The sequence below is a fragment of the Rhipicephalus microplus genome, chromosome 3 (assembly GCF_043290135.1).
Source record: "Rhipicephalus microplus isolate Deutch F79 chromosome 3, USDA_Rmic, whole genome shotgun sequence".
Classification (NCBI taxonomy): Eukaryota; Metazoa; Arthropoda; class Arachnida; order Ixodida; family Ixodidae; genus Rhipicephalus; species Rhipicephalus microplus.
Window position 1 is genome coordinate 280,041,317 of NC_134702.1, and position 25,093 is coordinate 280,066,409.

General features: G+C 43.1%; 2 protein-coding genes across 3 annotated transcripts in view; one reads left to right on the top strand and one right to left on the bottom strand.

Moving 5' to 3' along the window:
* LOC142804287 (uncharacterized) overlaps positions 1-16,239 on the bottom strand; it is a 32,143-nt gene extending 15,904 nt beyond the window's left edge. Inside the window, exon 1 of one of the 2 annotated variants that reach the window (XM_075891046.1) lies at positions 15,466-16,239. In XM_075891046.1, coding sequence (XP_075747161.1) covers positions 15,466-15,519 — 54 coding nt within the window. In that variant the 5' untranslated portion in view covers positions 15,520-16,239. Of the gene's footprint in view, positions 1-11,726; positions 11,961-15,465 lie in introns of those variants that run through there. The other variant, XM_075891045.1, reaches the window with a different exon arrangement.
* LOC142804286 (uncharacterized) overlaps positions 1-25,093 on the top strand; it is a 41,751-nt gene that overhangs the window by 5,629 nt on the left and 11,029 nt on the right. The window lies entirely within an intron of this gene.

Consider the following 25,093-nt stretch of genomic DNA (forward strand, 5'->3'; position numbering starts at 1 on the left):
CGTAGTTTCGTGATATGAAGCGGGCACCTCTATTTTGAATCCTTTCTACCATAATAATCAAGTAGTTTTGATGAGGAGACCAAATTGCTGAGGCGAATTCTAATATTGGCAGAATAAAGGTAAGAAAGGCTAGTTTTCGAATATTAGTAGGGGAATTTCTCAAGTTGCGGCGTAGGTAGCCCAGTGAACGTGATGCTTTGGCACAGGTAGACTCGATATGTGAGGCCCATGAAAGATTCTTGTGAGGCCCATGAAAGATTCTGCGACAAGAAGCCCTCGGCCGGATAGGCTTCTGGTGTTGTCCACGCGATGGCGCTTTGCACAAACACGCGGTGGCCACAGCAGGTGGCCAAACCAAAAAGAACTATCAGTTAAGAAGAAAGTGAAGGAAATGGAGAGTGACATGTGGAGAATTGACATGATTAAGAAGTCCGCACTAGAGATCTATCGAACTTTTAAGCATGAAATTGCCAAGGAAAGAATCTATGATAATACTCGGGGTAGTTCTCTACTGTTTGAGGCCAGGACGGGAGTATTGCAAACCAAGACATATCGGGCCAAATACGAAGGGGTAGACACCGTATGCAGTGCGTGTGGAGAGAAAGAAGAAACTGCCGAACACTTGATAAAAAGGGCTCTGTAAAGTGCTTTACCCTATAGTTCAGGATCATGGCGCAGAGTTTTTCAAAGCACTGGGGTTTAGGGACAGGGAGGGCAAAATAGACTTTAAGCCGACAGACTTATACTAGAAGGAGGTTATCTGATTCGTGGCTAAAGTCAAGCCACAAGTGAAAATTTAACTCTTCACTGCAAAGTACGAATCCTCAACGTCACTATTTAAAGGAAAAAAAAGATAAATCTAATGGTTAGTTTACTGAGTATTACGGCGAGGTGGCGTTAACCGCCGTCTGATCTAAAGGGTACAGCCACATCCATCCATCCATCCATCCATCCATCCATCCATCCATCCATCCATCCATCCGGTGAAGTGTATATCAAAGGACATTGAGGAATTAGGAGGAGAGTGCGAGATAATTATTCAGGGAGATATGAATGCGCACATAGAAGATATAGATGGGTATACTGACTTAACAGGCAAAATGATCATGGATATGTGTAAAAGGCATGATTTGATCATTTGCAACATTACCGAAAAGTGTGAAGGGCAAATAACATGGGAGGTAGGAAGGCTGCAGTCAACGATAGATTACGCACTGATGTCACATACGATGTATGATAAGCTCAAGGGAATGCACATAGATGAAGGTGGCTCCAGAAGTCTGGGTAGTTATAACAAACGTTTCAAGCTAAGTTTTGAAAGAGCAGCGAAAGTGGGAAGGAGACAAGATGAGCAACTACATAAAAATTTTCATTCAGAAAGGCAAATATAAATTGCTATCAAACAAATTGAAAAAGTAATCACTGAAGATAATAAAACTGTGTGGACATACACAAATCTAATTAGACTGTTTGGGCTAAAGCTTGCTAAGCCGCGTGAAAAGTCACCCCGTAAAAGAAGACAAGCCCAAGAGTTGCTGGGATGAGAAGTTAAGAGAGCCATAGCAAAACGTCAGGAAGCCTCTAGGGAACACAGACATGCTAAGCAACGGGGTGAACCAACAGATGATGTTGAAAAAAAATGGGAAATCTTTCTAAGCTCCAGAAGGGAAGCATCCCTTCTGATCAATGAAAAGATTAGAAGAAAGGGTGCTCAGTGGCTGGCAGAAGTACATAAAAAGGACAGAACGGCAGCTACAAAATTATGGAACCATTTAAACTCCCTAAGAAATGAAACAAACCCAGAGCAGAGGTTTATAACTACAGCTCAAGGTGCTAGGCTAGACGGTGACGAAGCTATTGAATATATAAGAACAAGGGTGACAGAAAAATTTCATTATGCGCCACAATAGACAGGGATGGATCAAGTGGCACAATGGCTCCATTTTCACAACGAGAGTGGGAAAGGGCTGAGAAGAGGGTTTCAAGTAGTACATCAACAGGCCCAGATGGCATTCCAATTATGCTGATAGAGACATTGGGTTCGAAGTCTAAACAGACTGAGAGAGGCAGTGAGCAAAACAATAATCGATGGTGAAGTTCCCGATGGATGGAAACTTAGCAGGATGAGCATAATCTATAAAGGAAAGCGGGACAAAGATGACATAAACAACTACTGTCCTATACCAGTGATATCAGTGGTCTACAGGCTGGCGATGCTGATTATAAAGGAAAGACTGCAGGCATGGATAGAGGATAAGGGGGTGCTGGGGGAACTGCAGAATGGGTTTCAGAAATATAGGAGGTTGGAAGACAATTGGTTCTCACTGACACAGTGCATCGAAATAGCAGAAAAGGAACTCAGGCACTTGTGGCTAACATTTTTGGATATCAAGAGAGCGTACGATAGCGTGGTTCAAGAGGACTTAAGGAGAATACTAGACACACTGGGTGTGGAAGATGGAGGACTAATCTTTTAAAGGAAATCTATAAAAGTAACAATATAGTTATAAAGTGGGAAAAACAGGTATCTAAGCCAACAGAGGTGAAACGGGGACTTAAGCAGGGGGGTCCACTGACACCCTTGTTATTCATGATGTACCTACAAGGATTAGAGGCCAAATTAGAGGGAAGTGGACTTGGCTTCAACCACTCTTTAGTCAAACAAGGAAAACTCATTGATCAGGCACTACCAGCATTATTGTACACAGATGATATAGTGCTAATGGCGGACAACAAGGAAGATTTGCAGAGATTGATGGGCATATGCGGTAATGAGAAGATAGGTTAGACTTTAGATTCAGTAAGGAAAAATCAACAGTCATGATTTTGAATGATAGTGAAGGTAGTGAGCTTAGAATACATGAGGTCACGCTAGAGATAACAGATAAATACAAATATCTGGGCATATGAATAAGCAATGGGACCGAGTACCTAAGGGAACACGAAATATACGTGACGACTAAAGGTAACAGGAATGCAGCAGTGATGAAAAATAGGGCACTGTGGAATGACAACAGGTATAATGTGGTGACAGGAATATGGAAAGGGGTCATGGTTCTTGGGCTGACGTTCGGCAATGCGGTCTTGTGCATGAGATCAAGTTCAAGCAAGATTAGAAATTAAGCAACGTGGAATAGATAGGCTTGCTTTAGGAGCTCACGGGAATACATCAAATCAGGGAGTACAAGGTGATATGGGATGGACATCATTTGAGGGCAGGGAAGCTAGCAGCAAGATAAAATTTGAGAAGCGATTGAGAGAAATAGGGGAGGAGCGTTGGGCTAGGAAGGTTTTTAGCTACTTGTACATCAAGAATGTCGATACAAAATGGAGGAAGCGAACCAGGAAATTGACCGGTAAATACTTAGAAAACAGCAGGTGGCCAAACCAAAAAGAACTATCGATTAAGAAGAAAGTCACGGAAACGGAGACTGACATGTGGAGAATTGGCATGATTAAGAAGTCCGCACTAGAGATCTGTCGAACGTTTAAGCAGGAAATTGCCAAGGAAAGGATATATGATAATACTCAGGGTAGTTCTCTACTGTTTGAGGCCAGGACGGGAGTATTGCGAACCAAGACATTTCGGGCCAAATAGAAGGGGTAGACACAGTGTACAGTGCGTGTGGAGAGGAAGAAGAAACTGCCGAACACTCGATAATGTTTTGTAAAGGGCTTCACCCTATAGTTCAGGATGATGGCGGAGAGTTTTTCAAAGCACTGGGGTTTAGGGACAGGGAGGGCAAAATGGACTTTAAGCGGGTAGGCTTAACCAGAAGGAGGTTATCTGATTGGTCGCTAAAGTCAAGGCACGAGTGAAAATTAAACCCTTCACTGCAAAGTACGAATCCTCAACCTCACTACGTAAAGAGAAAAAAAAGATAAATCCAGTGGTTAGTTCACTAAGTATTACGGCTAGGTGGCGATAGCCGTCACCCGATCTAAAGGGTACAGCCACATCCATCCATCCATCCAAACACGGTGTACGCTTGCTTTGCTTTCTTTGTTGCTTTGGCGTCATGCATAGATGTTCTCTGGTTGGTCCATGCCGTACAGCTCTCGCGTTGTTTTTCACGTGTTGTGTATGTGTGCTTGTGCTGCTTCGTACTTGCGTCATGCCGAAGCTGGGACAAAAGCATCGAGTGATGAAAATAGAGGAGAAATTGGACATAATTCGTGCTATTGAAAGTGGCACGAAATAATCGGCGCTGGCACGCGAAAAGGACCTGCAGTTAAGCACGGTGTGTGGAATTCGGAATTCCAGAGACAAGTTACTCGGCAAAGCTGCTGCAACTGCGAAAAGGTGCCGGCTACGCAGTTCGGCGTTTTCAATGTAGAGGAGGCGCTGGTGAAGTGGCTAAAAGCTGCACGGTCAAAAAATCTGCCTATCAGCAAACCCCTGCTCGTGGAGAAGGCTCTGGTTTTTGCCTCGCAGCTTAACCTGACAACTTCGTGTGCAGCAATGGCTGGCTGGCTAGATTTAAGGCGAGGCACGGCATTACTACGAGGACTGTTTCGGGAGAAGGTGCTGCTGCTGACGTGGATGGCGCGGAGCAGTGGCAAAATGGTCAGCTGAAGAACATCTTGGAAGACTACGCACCTGATGACATCTTTAATATGGATGAATCGGCGCTATTCTTTAAGCTGCTACCAGACAAAACGCTCGCGTTCAAAGGCAAGACATGCACCGGCGGCAAGCATGCAAAAGACAGAATATCAGTGGCGTTTTGCGTACACATGACTGGAACCGACAAAACTTCGCTCCTCGTGATTGGAAAGTAGGCGAAGCCTAGATGTTTCAAAGGCGCCCGGTTGCCATCAGGGGTCATCTATCGCAGAAACACCAAAGCATGGATGATGGCAAAACTCTCTGAGGAGTATGTGCACCTCATCGATCGTCGTTTTGTGGCTAAGGACAGAAGAGTTCGTATTATTTTAGACAACGCTTCGGCGCACGTCGCCCTGGACAACCTGACGGCTGTAAAGTTGGCGTTTCTGCCACGAAACACAACAGCGATTGCCCAGCCCTTGGACCAAAACATCATTCGAGCTGTAAAACAGCTCTACAAGAGGAATCTGCTGCGCAGAATTCTTCTCGCCATTGAATGTGGCAAATTATTCTCCATCGACCTGATTGGCACGATTCACCTGCTCGAATACTCGTGGCGGCAGGTTGAAGCAACGACAGTTCAAAATTGCTTCAAGCTTGCTGGCTTCAGTGTGTGTGCAGGCGACGCAGATGACACCAGTGACACCATCGACCAGACTTCGGACATCGTAGACGAAGCTTGCAAAACTCTGCTAGCTGAAGTGCTGGAGCGGCAGGGCGTTACAGAAGGCATTTCCTTCCCCGACTTCAGAGACACAGACAGCGATGTGCAGACATTTCCGGACATGTCTGACGAAGCCATTGTTGCCTCGGTTGTCAAAGTGTCGCCAAAAGATAGTGATGAGGACGACATGGAAAGCGATAAACCGGGTGATCCAGGTCCGACAGTGGCCGAAGCTGCGCATTGCGTCAGCATCATGCGGGTATTTGTCGAGAAGAGGGGGCTTGCGAAAAATCTGGCTTACAGCATAAGTGAGTTTAAGGCCGCTGTTGTTGCTGCTAGGCCGCCGCGTCGTCAAATGAAGACTACAGACTTTGTCACGCGAAATTAATAAATTACTGTAAGTTTTTTGTTCTTTCATCGCACTTCCTGAAGGTTTCTTTTTTTTACAGGTAAGTGAGCGACCTGACGCTATTTCGGTTGAGCAGTACTACCGTTTAGTACGTACTTTTTCAGAGCTCCAGCCCACTACGGTTTAACGAGGTTTCACTGTATAGCCATGCTGACCATGACTGGTAACGTGGGAAGTGTGTCCTCACAAGCTCAAAGGCTACACATGGCTGAAGATCGCCCTCATTTACGCAACTTGCTTGATGGACATGCGAGTTTCACCATGGTGAACTAAAACGTGAAACAGTGGAAACGTATTTGATATGCTGTGTTTTTTCTCTTTGCATAAGGGTAGAAGCTTCCAGGTTCTTAGTACTTTAAAGTGAGAGATGCACACTGGCCCAAGCACTACCTTCAACTTCATGCTACTGTAAAATCCCAAGAAATCACCCCCTCGGCGCTGAAACATGATCTGGAAGAGGGCCCTTGCTTGGTCTCGGACACTAATTCAATATAGAAGTGCCTTTAAGAAAAATGCACTCCTGTGTTTCTAATGAAATCCTGTATTGAATACACACACATTCACTGTTTTACAGACACAAGGAGAATCCTTGTGTGGAATTTCAGGTGTTATGACAAGGCGGGAAAGATGTTCTACAAATGTTCAGACAATTTGCGACTACTCAGAATACAGCCCCAAGTCATCAAATTGTAAAAGTGTTAAAAAAATCTTGCGCATATATAAGAACTCTCAGAAGTTTGCTTCCAACGAACTGCTGCTAGAGAATTCTGTAGTGGAGAACAGGTTGAAAAATAATTGCGAAAAGGGAGGGGGCGCTTGCTCTGTATTTTACAGTGCCCACTCGCGATTGAAGTTGAAATGGAGGCAATAGCATGTGCTTTTTTCATAGCATAGCCAGGGCTGCACAAGAGGCCCATTGAATGTGACTATCCGTACAACCAAGGAATCCTTGCCACCAATTCGGCTGCTCTATCTGCGAGTGTTCTCTTCACACTATTTTAACTGTGCGATACATTGCAGTAAAAATTCATACCTATTTTGATATTGTGTTTCAACCAATTTTGCTTAAATATCTGCAGTCCGAACAAAGTGGACACTTGTTACAGTTTCTTATGAGAGTTTATGCTTTGAATTGCAGCCCGAGTCATGCACTGAAGTTCATGCATGCACAGCTTACTCACCGCCACCTTTATTTAGGAGGGTAAAGATAGGCTGCTGCTTGAATTGTACAGGAAAATAAAGGAGGCGGTAGGGTAATTTGCCATGTCTGTTACAGGTAGGTGTACTTGCTGCCAAGGAACTCAAAGGAGGATAAGTGATAGTAGTGAAAATGAATCTGCACTCCAGCCAAGTGCAGAATGAGCTAAGTCAGGAACACTATTGAAACGAACCACAAGATAAGCATTTTAAAACTGCTAATAAAGCATTGTCTTGGCTTCATCATCCAACATGTGGTCGTTTTCATAATTTCTTGATTTTTCCTGCATCAAAAACCTCAAGCTGAGCATTCTGTTGTTAATACTAGCACATATGTTTGCAGGAGCTTATTTTGCTGCAATCTTGGATAGGATATTTAGTAGAAGTGCTCAGTGGCATTAACGTTTATCTGCTCCCTTATTTGGTTTTATGATGCACTTTTTTCTAGATTTGCACTTGTCTCTAATTGCAGAGAATTCATATTGATCCTTGAAGTGTCTAGTAAATAAGAAGCAACTTTTTCAGGCAAGGTTACTTTATCATTTTTGGTGATATGTGGGCTTTAACATCCCTAAACCACCATATGATTATGACAGACACTTAACTTTACATTTTCTTGTTAGTAACTTTTATTAAACATTTCTATCTGTCCTGAAACATTATTTCTTTGACAGTATAGCTGCATGACTGCTGCACAATTATATAGAATTAGTTTGTCTAATGAAGATGAAGAAATTTTGTTGATTTGCGAAAGGTGTGTGTATGGGCCAACTTGAACACATAACCAACTGTTTCAAACATCCTCCCATGCAGTAAATGTTCCCTGGTGAACTTGTCTTCTGGTTTGAACAAATGTGAAAAAAAAAAGGTCATGGCAATAGGAAAAGCCTTGAAAAATCACACTGCTAAATAATGCCATAAATTCTGTGATGAACCACACATTCACATGAAAAAAACTGGGAGCAGAATTTCGCAAGCACTATACATCTATGCTGGCTTAGAGAAGAATTAATAAAATTAAGTTCGACGGTTTCATGTCACAATGCCCCGCCGCGGTGGTCTAGTGGCTAAGGTACTCGGCTGCTGACCCGCAGGTCGCGGGTTCGAATCCCGGCTGCGGCGGCTGCATTTCCGATGGAGGCGGAAATGTTGTAGGCCCGTGTGCCCAGATTTGGGTGCACGTTAAAGAACCCCAGGTGGTCGAAATTTCCGGAGCCCTCCACTACGGCGTCTCTCATAATCATATGGTGGTTTTGGGACGTTAAACCCCACATATCAATCAATTCATGTCACAATACTAAAATCTGGTTATGAGATGCACTGTTTCAAGTTAATGCTTAATTATTTTGACCTCATAATCTCCCTGAGTGCATGGAACTGGGGCACTGATACATATTACAACTATTATAACGAGACTCCTGAGGTTCAGAACCGATCCTGTGATCTTGTGCAGAACTGTACGCAGTGGTGGATCCAGAAGGGGGGCGCTAGAGGCGATCACCCCCCATCCCAAAGCCTGTCAGTATCCCCTCCTCCTCTTTTCAGTGCTTGCCTTCCACCTGTTATCACCAGCTAGGACAAATGACTGGGTTTCCTTTAAGCACACATTAATAGTATTTATACTATGATAGAGTTTTTATGCTAGTAAAAAAACAAAAATTATTGACCATGCCGCTCTCTCCGGTGCTACTTTAAGCAACCCCCCTCCCCCTAAAATGATTGGCTGGATCCACCCCTGACTGTACGGTACCACTTCCCTTTACCTTAGGGTCAGATTAGAGATACAGACTTTCTTTCTTTTAATGCACTATTTCATATTTGAATAAAGACAGCCGCATTTACACTGATGATTTTTAAAGCTACATGTGTAGACCAAAAAAGCATGTATATGCGACCGATGGTATAGCGTCCTGTACAAACAGTATTGCTCATATGCTCTACAGCAGAATGCTGAATAACATCACTGCCTTGAACAATAGCTTAAAGAGAAACCTCTTCGTGGTGAATGGGAGATGTGACATATTATTCTCTTTTTTGGCATCTAGCATCAAATAATATGCTAAGTCAGAGCGAAATATGACAAAGACAGGCAATAATAAGACACTTCTGGTTTGTTCAAGTGTCTATAATGAAATGCAGAGGCATAAAGAAGAGGATAAATATGGAGCTACTACATGTACATGCAACAAAGTGTAACCTCAATACTAATTACTTAAATTCAATTAGTTCTACGACTATGGAGATCACCAGCAATGCTTTTACTAAATGATGTTACCCTCTTCATGAGATACAATAAAACGCCACATTTGAATTATACAAGTTTTCTGTTTACTAAGTTGAGGCACTTGTTATTAGATAATTTGTGATGTGTTTGACAATCTGTGCAAATGCAACAGCACCTGTTAAATCAGAGCAAAAATACTCTATTCATTACAGTGAAGTTCAATATGTTATGACACCATCCTGACACGCTAAAGAAAATCCGAATAATTTGTGACAATCTTGACTTCAGAAGTATTTGAATTTCTAGACATTTAATGTTCAGGTATTAGCAGTTTGTTACAAAAGGATAGGAAAGAAGCTACATAAACAGTAAAAATAGAGCTTAGTATAACATTGTTTGGAGGCCAGCCAAAGAGCTTAAGACCTAGAAAAACAGTTGACTTTTCTTGTTGTTAGCGAAGGGCTCTATTGCCAAAGACTAGCAAAGCCTTTTTTTTATCACAATCAAGAGGAGCCTTGCCTTGGTTTTTCTGTTAAGAAAGCATTTTCTTTTTCACCGCCAAAGCCTCCTCAGGGGGTGTTATAGCATCTAAAGATCATAAGTACTTTTAACTTCTCAACTAACTCAGACATACTTCCTAGTTGAAATGTATGGCTGCAAGAGGTAAATCGAATTTTTTTATTATGTTTTTAATGGAGAGCAATGTAGGTTCCTTCTGCTCTGCTGTGCATGAGCCTGCAAGAACAGAAACCTATGCAAGAACAATAGATCTGTACATGGTGACAGACTCCCAATAGTGCTGTAATCAAGTGCTCCCAGCTTTTATTTAAATGCAAATAACTTGCTTAAAGTGCCGCAACTGTTGTTTCGTACCTATCGATCACATATTTTTGACAAATACTATTACACTGTGCTATAGTCAGTAGGCATGGAGTACCATTTGAGTGCTTTTTAAAAACTAAAGGACCAGCTGTTGTCAATCGTCTGAGCATGTTTTCACATCCAAAAGTTTACACAGACAAATGTTGCAACAACAGAATTTATTATGCATTAAATATGCCAAGCAGTGGTCTTTGAGTTGCAGTTGAAAATTGCAATATGGTAGTGCATGATCAAAGTGTCAAGGCCCTTCACTGCCCTGGTCTTTTTATTAATGTATGAGATAAGATCTTTTATTAAATAATTTGCATTTTGAAGTGGGAAAAAGGAACAAGATTATGACTGATATTTTTTGCCCAAAATAAATTACTGCTACATCATGAAAAGAAGATGCACCGACCGAAATACGCCGCACTTAACTGCAATGTGGAATGTACCATAATGTTGTTATCGTCTGCAATAAACATATCAAACAACACCTTCACATACAATCAACACCTATACATAGCCTTCATAGAGTACGAGAAGGTGTTTGACTCAGTCGAGACATCAGCAGTAATGCAGGCACTACTGAATCAGGGCATTGAAGAACGCTACATAAACATACTGGAAGAAATCTACAATGGATGCACAGCCACCGTAAAGAAAGCGGCAGAATTGCAATAAAGAAGAGTGTAAGGCAGAGAGATACAATCTCTCCAGCGCTATTCATCTCGTGTTTACAGAAGGTTTTCAGGACCCTAGCTTGGGAAGAGTTAGGAATAAGAGTTAATGGAAAGTATCTTAGCAACCTGCGATTTGCTGATGACATTGCCTCGATGAGTAACTTAGGAGATGAATTACAGCTCACGATTACAGAACTGAACATGAAAGCAGAAAATTAAGTCTGAAAATGAATGTCCACAAAACTAAAGTAATGTGCTACAGTCTCTGCTGAAAACAGCACTTTGCGATAGGTGGAGAGACACTGGAAGTTGTAAAGGAATATGCCTACTTAGGACAGGTAGGAGCCGCGAAGCCGAACCATGAGTGAAGTAACTAGAAGAATAAAGATGGGGTTGATCCCATTTAGCAAGCATTCTCTAATCATGAATGGCAATCTGCCACTAACCCTCAAGAAGAAGGTATATAATAACTGCATCTTGCCAGTATTTACCTACAGAGCAGAAACCTGGAGGCTTACAAAGAGGGTTGAGCTTAAATTGAGGATGACCCAGTGAGCAATGGAAAGAAAAATGGTAGGTGTAACCATAAGAGACAAGAAGAGAGCAGAGTGGATTAGGGAACAAACGGGGGTTAAGGATATCATAGCTGAAATCAAGAAGAAGAAATGGACATGGGCAGGGCATGTAGCGCGTAGACAGGATAACCGCTGGTCATTAAGGGTAACTGACTGGATTCCCAGAGAAGGGAAGCGGATTAGGGGGAGACAGAAGGTTAGGTGGGCAAATGAGATTAAGAAGTTTGCGGGTATAAATTGGCAGCAGCAAGCACAGGACCGGGTTAACTGGTGGAACATGGGAGAGGCCTTTGTCCTGCAGTGGACGTAGTCAGGCTGATGATGATGATGACACGGTCTGGATCAAATACAGTGCAGCACGACCACACGCAGCAAGTACCCGTGTGACAGCGTTCACTGAAGTGCGTCAAAGCGCACAGCGCATGCAGAACTAACGTCCAAACAGAATAGTCAGCACTCAAGCATCACCATATTCGCAAGGAATAATATCGCAATAATACAAACCGCTGCACAACACCGAAATAGAGGAAGCGCTGACACACACATAACACAGCCAGCGGCGCCTTTGCATACCCGCACCGCTCCAGCCAGCGCGGGCGCACCGCTAGTCACTGAAGTGCCTAGGGGATGGTCGCGCAATTTGGCACCTAGGCCACGCGCGGTCGTGAGAAAAGCACCTAGCGGGAGGCTACTCTTATTAGTTCGCGCCATGGCTCGCCGTGGGTCTGCAGTCACCTGTCTGGAACGGTGCTGGAATGTAATGTCGCCTCCGGGAACCAGAATCTTGGAAGCTATTGACCGCGATTCAGCGATAAGATCTGATGGAACTAATTTCCGAATTAGTATAATTCCTTCAGTGCCAATAGCTTGAAAACTTGTAGTCTATATTTATTATTCTCAAATAAATATGGTGTCCAATTCTACATTTTAACAGCAATACGTGCATGACTTATGCATGCTTACCATGATTTATAACAATATTGCGAGTTTTGAGTGATAAATAAAATAATAATTCTGCACATACCACAGATTCCATCAACATCTGTAGCGCATGCCTAGAAAGTTTACTTTATCCAATATACTGTTAAGCTTGTCATTAATCAGAAAATTTCATTGGAGGTGGTGCTATAAACTATTCTTAATGTTCATACACGTAAAAGTGTTTAGCAAACCTTCAACACCAATTGGGCGAGGTGCATAAAAGATTTAATAAACCAAACCAAAATATAAGTATAGTGGAAACAAGCAGAGTAAAATCGGCGGTGCTCGAACGCATGGACTTATGACTGAATTAGTGCTCGCACAGTAAGGCATATGGCCATTTGGCCATATTTAGCCATGAAATATTCGTTCGAAAATACGGTTCAGGATAAACTAATGGCTTAAAATGCACGGATTAAGGCCGCGTGAGGCAACCTATGTTGCTGGTGTATACCGAAAGTTAGAACTTGACTAAATGAGCTGCATGAACACTTGTTGCACACTAGCTGCATGAACACTACTAAGTGTAGGTGCAATCTTTGAGAGTCCTACCTAAGATGATGCAACACGCTGCAGACGAACACGCATCGAGTATCACGGTAGTTTATAAAGATGCGTTTCGGCGCGGATGCACACACCAGCATACGTTCGGCGACTCGCAAGGAAAAAATTGAGAGACCCCAAACAGAACCTTGCGAAAACTTCTGTGATAGCAGTCATAATGTATAAAATGGAACGTACTATCGGCGTCAAATGAAACCCGAACAGCAGAGCACGTTTCAAGCATTAGAAACAGTATAGTGTTGGCCGTCCAGTCATCACCATTTACAGGCGTGGACATCCGGTTTGGCAGCACTGCACGATCCAACTAGAGTGCGTTATCTCCGTTTCTGCTCTAGTTTTCGTATGGTGACAATGGTGGAAATCGTGGCCATGCCGAGCGCTTTTGATCGTATCACTCCCAATTCCTTGCTTTTACTGTAGCGTGGCAGTGCAATCGGTGTCTTGACACGTTAAACAAAAAGAGAAATATAATCGGTTTGCAGTTGATTTTCAAACGATTGTCTTATCTCATTCGCCAGCGCTGCTTCACCTGCACCCTTCTTTCAGTGACCGATCAGAAAAGGCTTCACTTTAACTGAAAATGCCGCGCGTTTCTTCGCGCGGCATTTTGCGCGCATAAGAGAGCGCGCAAATGGTCTCGCTTTACCGGCACTAAGTGAAACAGCGTAAAATGGCCAGCATTTTGAACCGAGTTTTGTCTTCTATAAATAAATTTGCCAGTCATTCCGTGATGATAGACTTTGTGATGACAAACAGTGCTACAATACTCGCCTTCGGCTGCAGTAGTTTAACCTCTGCATTTTACTGTAGCTCTGTCTCCCTGCTATGTACATCACAATCATTCTCAATTCTACATTGTACAAGAGGTCCCCTTGCAGTCTCTGACTATGGGACCTCTTTCTGTATATCATGCACATGTATTCTTCTTCATTTAGCACAATGAAACCTTCTGTTCTGTTCTCTGTATTTATTTATTTTTTTCCTTTCAAATATCATTACCATACTTGGAACACGACCAGAAATATCGCACTACAGGGGGATCGCGCAGTGCTGCCACACCGGATGTGTGGGCCTGTCTGTGTCAATGATTTACATTAATGACCTTCCTGACATTATACACATGGCTCACTGCGTTTTATATGCTGATGATACCACCATTTCCATTGCTGATAGATGTATTGACAATGTCATTAATAAATTAAATGCTGTACTTTGTAGTGTGTCAAAGTGGTGCCAGGAAAATTTCTTAATCATTAATCCAAATAAATCTAAGTTTATGGTTTTTAGATCAGCTCAACGCAAGTTAGCTTCCTCACCACAGCTTACAGTTGACTCTCATTTGAATAATATCAGCGACAGTGTATCTTTTCTTGGCGTTCACCTCGACGCTAACCTTAACTTCGCTCTCCATATTGCTCACATTAGAAAAACGGCAGCATTCGGCATTCGCGCATTACTCAAAGCTTGCTCATATTTTTCTCATAAAGCACTCCTTTCACTTTACTTCGCATTCATTCATTCTCATATCACTTATGGCATCGCATCTTGGGGGAATACTTACCAGTGTCATCTTTCATCCGTACAATATCTACAAAATCGAGCTATTCGCGCTATTTTTAACTGTTCTCGCGACAGTAGCGCCGCTCCCCTTCTTCAATGCAATAAAATCTTAAATATTAACTATCTATTCAGGTTTAATCTAATTATGTTTTTGCATAAACAAATAAGAAATCAACTTTCTGCTAACTTCATTGATCCTAAAATGTTAGTTAATACTAACACTACCAGGTTTGCGGCTAATAATAGCTTTTTACTTCCCAAGGTTCGTACTAACTATGGTAAATCATCTTCACTCTTCTGTACCATCACCATATGGAATAATTTGCCAACTTCGCTAAAATGCAAAGTTTCTTTATTTTCTTTTAAAAACTCATTAAAAGAGTACCTGTTAAATAGTTGATCTATCATCTTGTTTGTGTTGTTTTATGCTGTATTATTCGTTTTTTGATTCCATGCCTTTTTGTTTTCATTCTGCTTTACATATTTTTGCTTATACGATTCTAACAGCTGCTCGTGCTTTTATTATTTGTAATGATCACCGAGGGTCCCGTTGCAGTCTTGTACTTTGGGACCCTCTTCTGTATATTTTACTCCCTGTAACATCCTTTTATGACATGATAATAAACTGATTGATTGATTGATTGATTGATTGGTGGACGGCGCGCACTATGCCGTTGATAAGGCTTGTGCCACGCGCTCCGCTGTTCGCGTTTCATTTGATGCCGATAGTACAGCACGTGAAACTGCCTTGGACACGTTCACTTCAATAGCGCACAATATGAGCAAGCATCAAAGCCTACAGCTAACAAACACCCCAGAATTAACAAACAAAAATAGTGGTCGCTCGCGAGCAGCCCCCCCCCCCCCCCCCTCCAACACCACTGCCAACAGAGGCGGACAGCCGCCACAACTCTGCTCGAATCTGCCGCCGAATTCCCGCAACATATGCATGCTTCACACTCCACACAAAAGAAAAAAGCTTGTCCGCGCTTAACTTCACACTACTTTGGCGTTACACAGCTAAAGTACTACAGAACAGCAGGGTCCCCAAGTAAACAAAAGCTCACTTATCGTGCACATGGTAGGAAAAACGTGGTGAGTGACAACAAAGCGCCGACAGCAGCCGTGTGGTACATACCTGGCGAGTGCTCCACGATACGATCCCACACGTCTTTGCTTGAGTATAGCGCATCTTTGTAATCAGCAGCACTGACAGAACACAAAACACGAACACAAAGCGAAGCACACTTTTAAAACACGAGAGAAACCTACTCGAACCCGCTTCATCAAGAGGCGACTGAGCGACCGGTAAGCACGTCCAGAGAAGTAAAATTGTTCTAGCCGCGCAGGCGCACACAGCATTTGCGCATATTATTTCTTAATGCTGACTAGAGAACTCAATTATTACATATAAATATGCAAAAATATGTAAAAATATATACTACATAAATATGTAAAGCGAATGTTATTTTGGTTCAAAAAAATAAAGAAACGTGGAAAACTCCCCCGAGACCTCATCCGCAAATTCTACCAAAGTTCTTGTAAAGAAGGTTTTCTCAACGTCTTCTAAAAATTTTCCTTTGAAAAAACGTTTATTCAACGTGAAATATTATACCTAGATGTCCGCATATCTTTTTAGATATTTCGAGAAGTTTATACGACGTTTCGTGTTTCTTGGGTCATTGCAACAACTTTTGCTGTGAAGTGCAGATGTGCATGCACACGAGATATGTGACGTACCATACTTTCAGATCATCCGCAGTACAAATTAAAAAGTGCCTATAGCCCTGCAGTTCCCGCGAATTCGTTTCTCTCAAAAAGGTGTGTTTGAAGTTTCTCACCAATACATAGAGCCCTGGAAACCTTTGTCCTTTCTCTCCAACATTGATTGATTGATATGTGGGGTTAAACGTCTTAAAACCACCATATGATTATGAGAGACGCCGTAGTGGAGGGCTCCGGAAGTTTTGACCACTTGGGGTTCTTTAACGTGCACCCAAATTTGAGCACAGGAGCCTACAACATTTCCACCACCATCGGAAATGCAGCCGCCGCAGTCGGGATCCGATCCCGCGACCTGCGGGTCAGCAGCCAAGTACCTTAGCCACTAGACCGCTGCGACGGGGCTTTCTCTCCAACTTTAGAATTGTGAGTGATTCTTAAGAGAGAGAAAGGAAGAGAAAAGTGAGCCCCGTTATTGTCTGCTTCAGTGAGCGACACCGCCACAGTAGCTCACAAGGGATGGGGGTGAGGAGGGCTAAAAAAATTGGCAGCATATCCACGGAGTGAATGATGGAGAGTGGGGCGAAGCATTCGTCCATCCATTCGTTCTTGCTTCCTTCCGTCTGTGCGACCGTCCATGCGTCCATCCGCCCGTTCGTGCGTGCGTCCGTTCCTGCGTTCGTCCATGCATCCGCCCCTGCGTCCGTTCATGCGTCCATTCATGCATCTGTCTGTGCGTCCGTTCGTCCATCTATTCAACACTCCAAGTACCACCATCTCGCATCTTTTCATCATATATTCCCCATGTAGAAACACCGCCTTCCAGCGGACATTCCAAGGACTAAACGAGAGGTGGTACACGCACACTTTCTAACAGCTTGCGCTTCGGGTCTACTTCCCACCTTTGACCACCTCGAGTTCATGGTATATACTAGTTCACTGTATTCGTGGCACTGCGGCCCAACACTCGCTAAGCCTTTCTAAAACCAAGGAGGTTACGCCCAGCGAGTATAACGTAGCAATCTTTTCCTGGCAGATAGAGCTCAATATACATGCCAATGGCTGCATGGGAAATGAGAGACAGGAGAATTCAGCTTTTACTTTCTTACGGCTTGCACTTCGTACCTACTTCCCACGTTTAACTACCTCGAGTTCATTCATGGTACATACTAGTTCATTGTATTCATGGCACTGCGGCTCAACGCTCGCTAAACCTTTCTAAAGCTAAGGTGGTTACACCCAGCGGGTATAACGTAGCAACCCTTTCCCTTCAGATAGTGCTCAATGTACATGCAATGGCTGCTAATGGGGATCGCAGCGTACAGGTTAACTAAAAGCCGAATGCTCCTGTCTCTCATATCCCATTATCAGCTATTGGCATGTACATTGAGCACTATTTTATGTTGTTCAACAACGCACAGAAGGAATCTCTCACCGGCACCAGCTTGGAGGTCAAAATGTTTGCAGGTCAAAGCGTATGACTGGTTACATACTTCGACGGGACGCGGGACGAACGGGTGCCGCTATAAGGAGCTTTGCCCCTAAAAGGGTAGGAGTAAAGGTGTAGAAAAGAGGAAGAAGAAGCAACAACAAACTGAGGGGATAAGAGAGACAGGAAAGATGAAGCACGGTCACTGGAGTCCGAGGACGGGGTACACTTGCGAGAGCTCTTGTCGGCGTTGGTAGATGGCGTAGAGCAAGTCCAGTAAGTCAGAGCTACAGTGTCGTCGAAAGTCGTCGGCGGCAGGAGGTGACGTAGGGCGAGCCCAGTCGGCCAGAGCTACGCTGACGCCGAAGATCGCAAGCGCGTGGGGCGCGCGGGCGCACAACCGGTCGGCACGGAATCCAGCAAGCGAGTCCAACTTTAGAATTGCTGACATTCTTTTAACTTTCTCGCAAGTGCAGTATACTCATAGTTGCTGACATTCTTTTAGCTTTCTCGCAAGTGTAGCATACTCATTTTCTTTTTCAATGGTGTAAGCCATACATGTAAGATGTGGTGCCTTTATTCCCATACTCTGAAACAGAAACGTTGCTCTGAAATGAATGTGGAGCACTTGCTCAGACTTTGCATGGCAGCCCGCACTGCATGTGTACTACCTAATATAGATTTTTCGGAGGGTATTAAAGAGCGCTGTAGATGAAATTTAGAGAAGGCAAAAGACACATATGTTGTATGTGTCATTTTCACTCACCTTTCCTTTATGGCGCTAATAAATTTCTTCCCCGTAAAGTAATGCACAACCTAATCCAGTCCAATGTGAATACAGCCTACACACGAGCTAAATTAATGTTCCCTGGAAAACACAGCCGTAACTCGACATAGAACATTTTGGCACTTTTTTGCATCATATGATTGCCTGGCATATTTGCTACAGAATGACTAGATAATTCAGTCACAAAAAGAAATAATTATATTGAAGATGGTGGAGATGCAATATTGCTTCTCACCTTGCTGTCTGCTGCTTTTATACGCTTCCATGCTGACACAAACAGTTGACTCTGCTTTCTCAAGTTAGTAAGAACTTCATTGTAGTTCAAAAGTGGCAGAGGCTAGATGGGAATAGAGGCTCAGCGAGGTGGTCCGACCCTAAGAACCCCATTACCAATTTGTCACTTAATCTCTACTCCCTCCTACACGTATACCTCTGCTTTGGAGAAGAGTTTTTGTGTGTGTGTTTCGTACTACATGGCTAGAGCTCCACAGGGTCTATGCATGCATTCCTGGCATCAACGGAGCCTTAGAGAAAACCAGAGTATGAATATCACTTCATTTTAGGGCACATAATATTGTCACATCCTATTATGAAGCTGACAAGTATGAGAAGGAGAATACAAACATTTTTAGTACGTACTGTGAATGAAATAAAAGTTATTTTTTCTACGAGCTCACTTAGCAAGAAGGCAAAAAAAGTGAATGTGCACCTGTAACTTGGAAGCATTGTAAACAAATAGTGGATTAAGACTCATCGAAGGTAGGCCAGGCCTATTAGAACCCACTTTGTAGGTGGCTTCCAGGCACATGTGTGCAATTCCAGATAATGCATCCAGGGTCTAAGACGTTAAAGTGTCAATGCAGAAAATGAGAAATAGGCTAATGAGTCCGTTAATGTAAATAAATTGGCAGATCTCATGTACAGTGCAGATCGATGATATGCAAAGCACGAATGAGAAAGGTTGATATGTTGCTTAAATTCAGCAAAATGTTACAAAGTGGACGTAAATTGTATCGAACATGACTTCCATCTCATGATTATTATGTTTGGACATGTCATTTACCTTCATCGTCTATTCATGTCACGTGGATCCAAATTTGGTATATGTGGAGCTAGCGAAACATCCGGGAGCACGCTATGAGCGTAGCATGAGGTGATGTTTCACACGACATGCATATCATGATTATCACGTTTGGATGGGTCATTTACCTTCATTGTCCATTCACATCACTTAATTACCAAATTTTTTATATGTGAAGCTAGCGAAATGGCCATGATTGCATCATGAGCGTGGCATGATGTCATGTTTATCATGTTTGCACCAGTCATATACCTTCATCATCTATTGATGTCTCGTTACACTGAATTTGGTGTATATGAAGCCAGCAAAACGACCAAAGAGCACTATGAGCATAGCATATAGTCGTGTTTTACATGACATGCATGTCATAATTTCCTCGTTAGGGTCTGTCGCTTTTGTTTGCCCTGCAGTCATGTTATACCATACCAGTTTTGTAATATGCCATGTGAACGAAACCACCGCAAGAGCAGCAAGACCATGAAATGTAAATCATAACATTCATGACATACATGTAATGACTAGTCACTTATGCTCATCATACAGTCATGTTACACCATATTGATTTCGATATCGATACCATTATCGAAATGGCCAGGAGAGCTAAGAGTCGTAGGTGGCTAGATAGATACAAAGTCGCCGAATTTCGCTAAGAAATGCTTTGTATTTATTAAACTAAAAGAGTGAAGCGGCAAAGCATTATGGTAATGAGTGGGGCACAATTTATGGTTTTGCTCTTAGTTTTTCAAGCTCTAAAGGAAGGACAGGATTGGAAACAGCTAGACATGATTGTGGTTCACCAAGCCCAGTGCTATTCAGAAACACTGGGAACTCTTCAAGGAGAGGACAACAATAAATCTATTTGAGAAAAGGTGCATCAGCCTTTCAGTAAATGACAATCCAACTTCTGCTACTATCTGCAGGTATGTAAAGCACAATGAAATTAAAGCACACCCTTCACTTGTAGGTCAATGCATTTGACAGCACAGCTTTCAGAAGTGAATCGTTATTAGAGATAAATTTCATATATTAAGTATTCTCAAGAAAGACATAGTGAGAAGTAGAAATGAACTGAGCATGCAGCACATTCTTCTGTAGTATGCTGGCAGCCACATTAAGTTGAAACTGAAAACACTGGAGTGCATGTCTTTTTCCTTAGCGCTGTTGTAGCAAGCTGCTGCTGAAAAAACAGTCATCATCCACTTGTATGCCTGGTATCTAAAATGTGTAGGTAGGGAGGGGGTGGGGGAGATGGGATTGTGAGCAACAGTGGATGCAAACAAGTGGAATATTTTCACAAGATGCTTTAGTTGTTTTAAGATAGGAGTCTACACATACAACTTGGCCTGCTCATACAACTCTGAAAAAAAAAATAATAACTTCATTAAAAAATATGAGACATCAAATGAGACACCAACGCTCATAACAAATATTTCCCACCGTGCAGCGTTCAATCGACTTAGAAGGAGAAATTGACTTCGATGGTCTATCTATCTAGCTGCCTAAGTCTGGTTGCTCTCATAATCACTCCCTTAGCTTTGGGTAAACCAAATGAGTATGGGAGGGTAAGATGGTTTGACAACACATACAACTTGGCCTGCTCATACAACTCTGAAGAAAAAATAACTTCATTAAAGAAAATAAGAGATCAAGTGAGACATCAAATGAGACATCAGTGAGACATCACGCTCATAACAAAAATTTTCCACCGTGCAGCGTTCAATGGACTAAGAAGGAGAAATTGACTTCAATGGTCTATCTATCTAGCTGCCTAAGTCTAGTCGCTCTCGTGATAACTTTCTTAGGTTTGGGTAAACCAAATTCGTATGGGAGGGTAACATGGTCTGACGAATACGATTGCCCGTCAGGTCATGAATAACGCCGCGATTCTGTCAGGTATGTCGTCAAACCTTTTCTTCCAGATGAGTGGCACACATCTGGCAGGTATGCAGTTATGTGCCCCAGGTGACTGACAGTTCGTCTACACAAGAATGGCAAGAAATAATATTGGTAATTTTAACATGACAATGTCCAGGAAAATGTCAGTGCTGACCCTATAAATGCAATGAATAAATATTAGGGCCCCAGCAGGAATGAAAACCAAACATTCTGCATGGCACTCAAGTATTCTACCACAGTGCCACACCAGGTCTCGACACTGCTGTGGAAATAGACACCACTCAGGCACTATGTCAATTGCAGTTGCAACGCTAACTATACAATTTTATAAAAATTACAGATGCACTCCTATAATGCAGCCGTCACGACCAGTTGGCGTTAGTTGTAGTTAAGCACCATACACTTCGGTAGATTTATGTAACAGTGTTCGGGGCTACCATCCTTGACAGCACAAGAGTTACATATCAGCTTACCACGTCTGATGTTGCTAACATTCGTGTTGCTGCTGGCATCATTATGCAAATGTAAACTGCTTATATAAAACATTATGACTGTTGAATATACATCTGTGCGTACAACATTCGTCCGTTTTGCTAAAATACACCGCAGTCACCGTTTTTCATTGATATACATGAGTATCAAACGGTAAACTATGTCATTGTACAGCATTTTTATGCATTAAGAGAAGCCACCACTTTTCCAGAGCTTTTTTTTTGTTATCCTACATGGATGATGTTTTTTTTTTCTCGTAGAAGTTCGCTTACTCTTCAATCAGAGAAAAACAACACAGGTGCCTCTCTGCTTTTTTAATTTTCAAAAGGGATTGAAACTAGTTTGTTAATTGCTCACAAAAGTGCCATTTCACGCCGGAAAATGAGGCACGCGTGGGCAGGAATACCTGCGGGGTGAAAACCGCATGTACTACATACCCAGGCGTCGAACACTTGTTTATGTACAACTATCGATCGTGCAGCTGCATGAGGCTTGAGTAGTGTCATACAGGCTCTTTCAAATTGATTCGTGTTTCTCAACCATGAACGACTCGCTTCTGCATTTATGCACGGTCGTGTCGATTACATAGTGTAACACTTGCATGGCTTAACCGACAGAGAAAATCGGCCTTATTGACTGATAAAATGGCTGCAATGCCACTCATCGATGAATTGATATATTCAATGAGCAAGCGACAAAGCAGTCAAAAGCAAGTTGCTGAAACATATGATCAAGCACAGCGAAAAACATACTTTCACGCTCAGTAAAATTTGTACAACGAACGCTACCACCTCACACGAAAAAAAAAAAAATTGCAGATCCCACGTACAGTGGGAATCGATGATATGCGAAGCACTAATGAGAAATGTTGATATGCCACTTTTCAATTAGCACAACGTTAAGAGGTGGAGGTAAATTATGCCGTACACGACTTCCGTGTCATGATTATCATGTTTGTATGTGTCGTTTACTTTTGTCATCTATTCACGTCACGTGATGTCAAATTTAGTATATGTGGAGATAGCGAAACGGCCGTGAGCACGCTATAAGCGTGGTATGTTGTCATGTGCTTACATGGCACGCGTCTCATGATTATTAAGTTTGCACCAGTCACATACCTTCGTCATCTATTGACGCCACGTAACACCAAATTTGGTATATGTGGAGCTAGCGAAACGATCTCCAGTGCATCATGAAGGGCCCCATATGCTCCAACGTAACGTTGACGCGCGCGAACGCTCGGCACAGTGATGCCACGTTAGCAAAACGCATGCACTCTATAGTCTGACGCCAAGCGGGGCCGGCGCGACCAGCGTCCGCCATTGTGGCCCGACGGCAACCGGCGCCAAATGAGACATGCTGCATTTTGTGCCAATGCGTTACCCAGACAGCACTGCGTCTGCCTCTTGTCGAGACGGGGAGACGCCGAACGCGCTGAAATGCGCATGCGTCAAAGCAACGCAGCGTGCGCCTGCGAGTATATGGCAGGACCGGCGCCTTGCGTGGCAACGCTGGCGTGACGCTACGAAACGAATGGTGGCGCGCACGCGTCCCGGGTCTCATCGAAATGTATTGGTGTCTTGACTGTGGCATGTAGTCATGTTCTCACATGACGCGCACCTCATCATTGTCATGTTTGCACCAGTTACATACCTTCTTCATTCATTGATGTCACGTAATACCAAATTTGGCATATGTGAAGCTAGCGAAACGGCCGCGAGCGGATCATGAGTGTGGCATGTAGTCATATTGTTACATGACACGCATGTCGTGATTATCATGTCTGGATGTGTCATTTAGCTATGTCATCCATGCGCGTAACGTAATACCGAATTTGGCATATGTGAAGCTAGCGAAACGGCCGCGAGTGGATCATTAGCATAGCATGTAGTCATGTTGTTACATGACACGCAACTCATGTTTATCATGTTTGCACCAGTCTCATACATTTGTCGTCCATCCACGTCTTGTAATACCAAATTTCGTATAAGTGAAGCTAGTCAAACCGCCACCAGCGCATTATGAGCGTGGCATGTAGTCATGTTGTTACATGACACGCATCTCATGATTATCTTGTTGCACCAGTCAGATACCTTCGTCATCCGTTTACGTACCGTAATACCAAATTCGGTATATGTGACGCTAGCGAAATGGCCGAGAGCGCATCATGAGCGCGACATGTCATGTTGTTACGTGACACGCATGTCATGATTTTAATGTTAGGGTATGTTGCTTGTGTTCACCATGCAATTATGTCATGCCATACCAATTTTGCAACATGTCATGTGAACGAAACCACCACAAGAGCAGCAACACCATAAAATTTAAATCATGTCATTCATGTTATGATTTTTATGTTATGACTAGTCAAATATGCTCGTCATATAGTCATGTTATGCCAACCAAGTTTGGTACCGATACCATTATCCAAACGGCCAGGAGAGCTAAAAGTCGTAGGCGGCTAGATAGATATAGATACGCTCAAAGTCGCCGAAGTTAGCTAAGAAATGCTTCGCATTTAAAAATAAAATATTAGCAATCATAAAAATAATGCTTAAGCACGCAGTGACAGTGCAAGTAAGGTATCTAGTGCAAGAGATTATGGTGCCAGTTCAAGCGCTCCAAACACCATCCGCGTTCGTCAAGCACATGGGCAACGATAAGCACAGTCGTAGTACTCGCGCCCACCACAAGGACAATTCAATCAGCACACATCCAGCACAACACAAATGTGTACAGCCCGCGATCGCGTACAGCTCATCCCACACACGCACACATGCACACACGCCACACGCCCAGACATGTGCCCTGACACGGAGGAAGGAAAGGTAGCAGAGGCTCTGACATCACTCGTTGTGAAGCCGCAATTACAGTGGCTAGAATGGGGAAGTGTGATGAGCGCGCCCGCTTGGTCAGGCCGTTTTGCAGGGAACAAGATAGATGGCGCTGCTGCCCGTATTTACGTCGCGCGCTTGAAGCAGGAGCGTTGCCCAGGCCGCGTTTGAGTGTACTCTAGCCGCGTATCGCCGAATTTCGTTATCCCACTTCGCGTTTTTTATTTTCAGTTAATGTGGCTACACACTTTGTATGTTGAAGCTCAATGATATGTAATGCTACTATGACGAGAACACATGGCAGAAGCTTGCACGGATGCGGAATGCCCTCAGCTAAACGCGATCAACAGGATGTTGAATTCTTGCGATTACAATAGTTTAGTTCGCCCTTAGATTTATTAAGTAACTGTTATTTTAAAAAAATGTGGACCACAACAATACACTTTATTGTGCTCTTGTCCAAGCACAACACAAAAACACACAGAGGCGGTCGCCCAAGTGAGAAAGCAGTTATGTGGCCTGAAT